Genomic DNA, 3,878 nt, shown 5'->3' on the forward strand with positions numbered 1-3,878 from the left:
TGAAACAGAAATAGATTATTTCAGGTGATTAAAAGACGAAAAGTGACAACATTTACCATTTGCTTCCTCTTGTATTTTAGGTTGATGATTTATTTGCATTTCTGCAAAAATAAAAGTGAAGTTCAGTTAATAATAGCTCTGTCTGATGACATTATAAGTGGGGAAAAAAAGAAGTATGACTTTAACTCTTTAACACTAGTAAATCTTTAGGATGATTTTTAACAATACAATACAATAGGACATATTACATAGCTAAAACACATCTTTTGTATGTTTTTATTCTCACTGTGTGGAATAACTATACATCTGATGCAAAAGGTATACTATCAAAGGGGATGTTCTGGAGGCAACTGGAGAATCATGTTCCATGACATCCAGATGTAATGAACCATCGTGTACTCTCATCTGACGATTTCATTATTGAAGATAAAGTTCAATTTCTGAATGAATTATTCCCTGAGACATGAAGGGAAGCCATCTGAGCAAAAAGGGAAAAAAAGAGAGAAACAGAAGAACAAACAGAGAAAATTAATTGTTGATTTTCTCGATTTTTACAATAAGGTGGATTCTGCATTAACTTTACACATTAAAAGATACTACAGGACTGGCTGGTTGGCTCAGTTGGTTAGAGCATGATACTGATAACACCAACATCCAGGGTTCAATTCCTGCAATGCCCAGCTGCCAAAAAATAAAAAGTAACTATAAAAATAGATTTTAATACAGTTAAACACAATACAACCCACTGCATACTCGTCATTGTGCTAAGAATGATATCTTAACTGTGGCTTGAAGAATAAAATACAGAAGTTGCTAAGCCTATAAATGCAACCAACTGGGGCTACAGCAGAGCACTTGCAAAGGAGCACAAGCAAGGGCAGGTGTAAGACTTTGAGCCTCCTACCTGAGCCAGCCTAGAAAGTGAGGCCTGCCCATTGGTTTGAGGGGCGCTTGGTACAAAAAAATAAATTCTACTATTTTAATATTTCCTCTATGGGAGTCTCTATCTTGCTTTCACATGACTTCCTCTAAAATACTTTTCTCAGCGTCTGAAAAAATAATCACATCTTAAAAGATGGTGAAAATATTACCACTTTGGAAAGTGTGCTTAGGGTGAATAATAGCTCACCCTGGCAGCTTCCCTCTAAACCAGCCAAACTTCTATGTTAGAAGCTCCCTCTTGCTGAAAAAGCAAGACAGGACTCAGAAAGCAGCTTTACCACTTACTGACTTAATGATCTTACCCTCTTGAAGCTTGGTTTCCTTGACTAAATTGCCTGCCTCACAGAACTGTTGTGAAGCTGAAATGGAAATTCATGTAACAGTACTTTGTGTACTAGTAAATGTACATAAATTTTGCTATACCACAAAAACCACAGTTATTGCTATCTCACATTCAAACATACTTCCATTCCTTACATCCATCTACCTATCCATTCAATAAGTACTTAGAAGGGGCCTTCTGTGTGCCAGGCACTTTGCTAAGTTCTGGGGCTGCAAGAGATAAGGAATCTGACCTGATGGACCTTCCAGTGTAGGAGAATGCAACAGATGTGTAAAGACATAAATGTAACAATGTACAGTGAGTGAGTGAGTGAAGTAAGAAATATGTACAGATATTATAGGAGCAGAAAAAGAGGCTGACCAACTCAGAATGGCAGGAATGAGGAAGTGCAAAGGAATGGAGAATAAAAGAAATTTCAACAAGGAAGCAATACTTGAGCTGAAGGTGGACAATTAGTAGATGTTTGGCAGGTGAACAAGATGTCAGGAAGGGCACCACAGAGGAAGAGACAGCACTGGCAAAGGTACAGAGATACAATGAGGTTCCATGTGGCTGAAGCACAGGAGGCTGCTGGCCAAGACAGGGGCCAAGGGGTTGTGTAGGGATCTGAGGATGTCAATGAACGCAGAGGCTGACCTGTGGGGCTGACTACCACTTCAGCCTTGAAACCAGCAGATGATGGCAAGATGTGTGGTATAAAGGTTAACTGTGAGCTCACACAGTCCTACTCAGCTGTCAGGATTGCTCGTCTCTCCATTTTTCAAAAGCTACAAGAGATCGAATTTCCTCCATCTTTCCAGCTACACTGTTATCTCCATAGAGAGTTTCTTTGTGTGCCAGAATAATGGCAGTCAGTTATATATTTAAGAATATAGGGTCTGGATTTGATGGGGAGTCAGAATGCCTTGTTTCTAAACATGGCTCCAACATCTATGATAGTACTTCAAAAAGTCTGTGAGAAAAGAGAATTAAAAGATTCCATGAATTACCCTCATATTAGCTGTATAATCTTGACCCACATTCTTGATCTCTCTAAGCCTCAATTTCCTCATTTGTAAATTATAAATAAGAACAGTACCTACACAATAGGAATACAGGACTAAATTTATATACATTTATCATGGCATCTGACATGTGATTAATGGTCAATAAACACCAGTTACTATTTTCTCATTTCCAGATTTAGTACTTTTTACATAGCTGGTGTTTTAGTAAATACATTTGGGTGATTGCCATTCAACCAACATCCATCTCCCCTTTTTCAGATGTGCCACGAAGAGGTGGGCCTTGAATAGTAATGTCTGTACCAGAGAACTTTTCTCTCATCCTAGCTGACTGGAGCAGAAATGGATACCTGACCCAGGCTTAGTCTATTAGATTTCTCTCTTCTTATCTTGACATAAGAGATACAGAAACTGTGATCTCCATTGTTGAGGCCAAAGATGGGGGAGAAAAAAACCTTCTAGAAAAAAACGGATACAGAAAGAAGAATGGAGATTTTTGGTGAAAAGACAACTTGAAAATCGAGAGTAAGTGGTTTTTTGATGGCTCTCTTGTCTGTGATGTCAAGCTTTATTTTTACAAGCTGGGTTCCATGAGAGTCACCTTCAAAGTTGCCGTTTCTAAAACTAGCTTTAGAGAATTTCTCATCCTTGCAGCCAGGCAGGGTTTATTGACTGAACAACTGAAATTTTTAAAAAATCAAACTCTAAAAAATCATTGTCTCTTATCTAGTCCATTTCTGAAAAATCTCTTCTATGATTTCTCTTTCTTCAGAATATACTGGACAAAAGCAATGCTATAACCCTGCAAGCCACACAAACACCTGAATACTGATTATCTATTAAAAATTCTTGCTTCTATATTATACTAGGTTCAGATTTCTTAAAACTTGGAATCATTGAGACTCTTTACTCTGCTTTTTTAAAAAAATTTTATTTTATTTTGTCAATATACAATGTGGTTGATTATTGTGGCCCATTACCAAAACCTCCCTCCCTTCTCCTTCTCCCCCCTCCCTCCCAACAATGTCCTATCAGTTTGCTTGTCATATCAATTTCAAGAAATTGTAATTGTTGTGTCTTCTTCCCTCCCCCACAGTTTATGTGTGTATTTCTTTATTTTTAGCTCCCACAAATAAGTGAGCATGTGATAATTCTTTTTCTGTGTCTGACTCATTTCACTTAATATAATTCTCTCTAGGTCCATCCGTGTTGTTGCAAATGGCAGAATTTCATTGTTTTGTATAGCGGAGTAGTATTCCATTGTGTAGATATACCACAGTTTTGGTATCCACTCATCTGATGATGGACATTTGGGTTGGTTTCAACTCTTGGCTATTGTAAAGAGTGCTGCGATGACCATTGGAAAACAGGTATACCTTTGACTTGATGATTTCCATTCCTCTGGGTATATTCCCAGCACTGGGATAGCTGGGTCATATGGTCGATCTATCTGTAATTGTTTGAGGAACCTCCATACCATTTTCCATAGAGGCTGCACCATTTTGTAGTCCCACCAACAATGTATGAGAGTTCCTTTTTCTCCACAACCTCACCAGCATTTATCGCTCTCAGTCTTTTGGAGATTAGCC

The 3,878-nt window shown here is 38.1% G+C and overlaps 1 protein-coding gene across 1 annotated transcript in view; it reads right to left on the bottom strand.

Annotated features, from left to right (window-relative positions):
- Nucleotides 1-209: 209 nt before the first annotated feature.
- LOC103590040 (arachidonate 12-lipoxygenase, 12S-type) overlaps nucleotides 210-3,878 on the bottom strand; it is a 46,315-nt gene continuing 42,646 nt past the window's right edge. The window contains exon 4 of the mRNA XM_008572155.1: nucleotides 210-478. Within this exon, the coding sequence (XP_008570377.1) occupies nucleotides 418-478 (61 nt within the window). The 3' untranslated portion in view covers nucleotides 210-417. The remainder of the gene's footprint in view (nucleotides 479-3,878) is intronic.

Source organism: Galeopterus variegatus, unplaced genomic scaffold (assembly GCF_000696425.1).
Source record: "Galeopterus variegatus unplaced genomic scaffold, G_variegatus-3.0.2 Scaffold760, whole genome shotgun sequence".
In the NCBI taxonomy this organism is placed as follows: domain Eukaryota; kingdom Metazoa; phylum Chordata; class Mammalia; order Dermoptera; family Cynocephalidae; genus Galeopterus; species Galeopterus variegatus.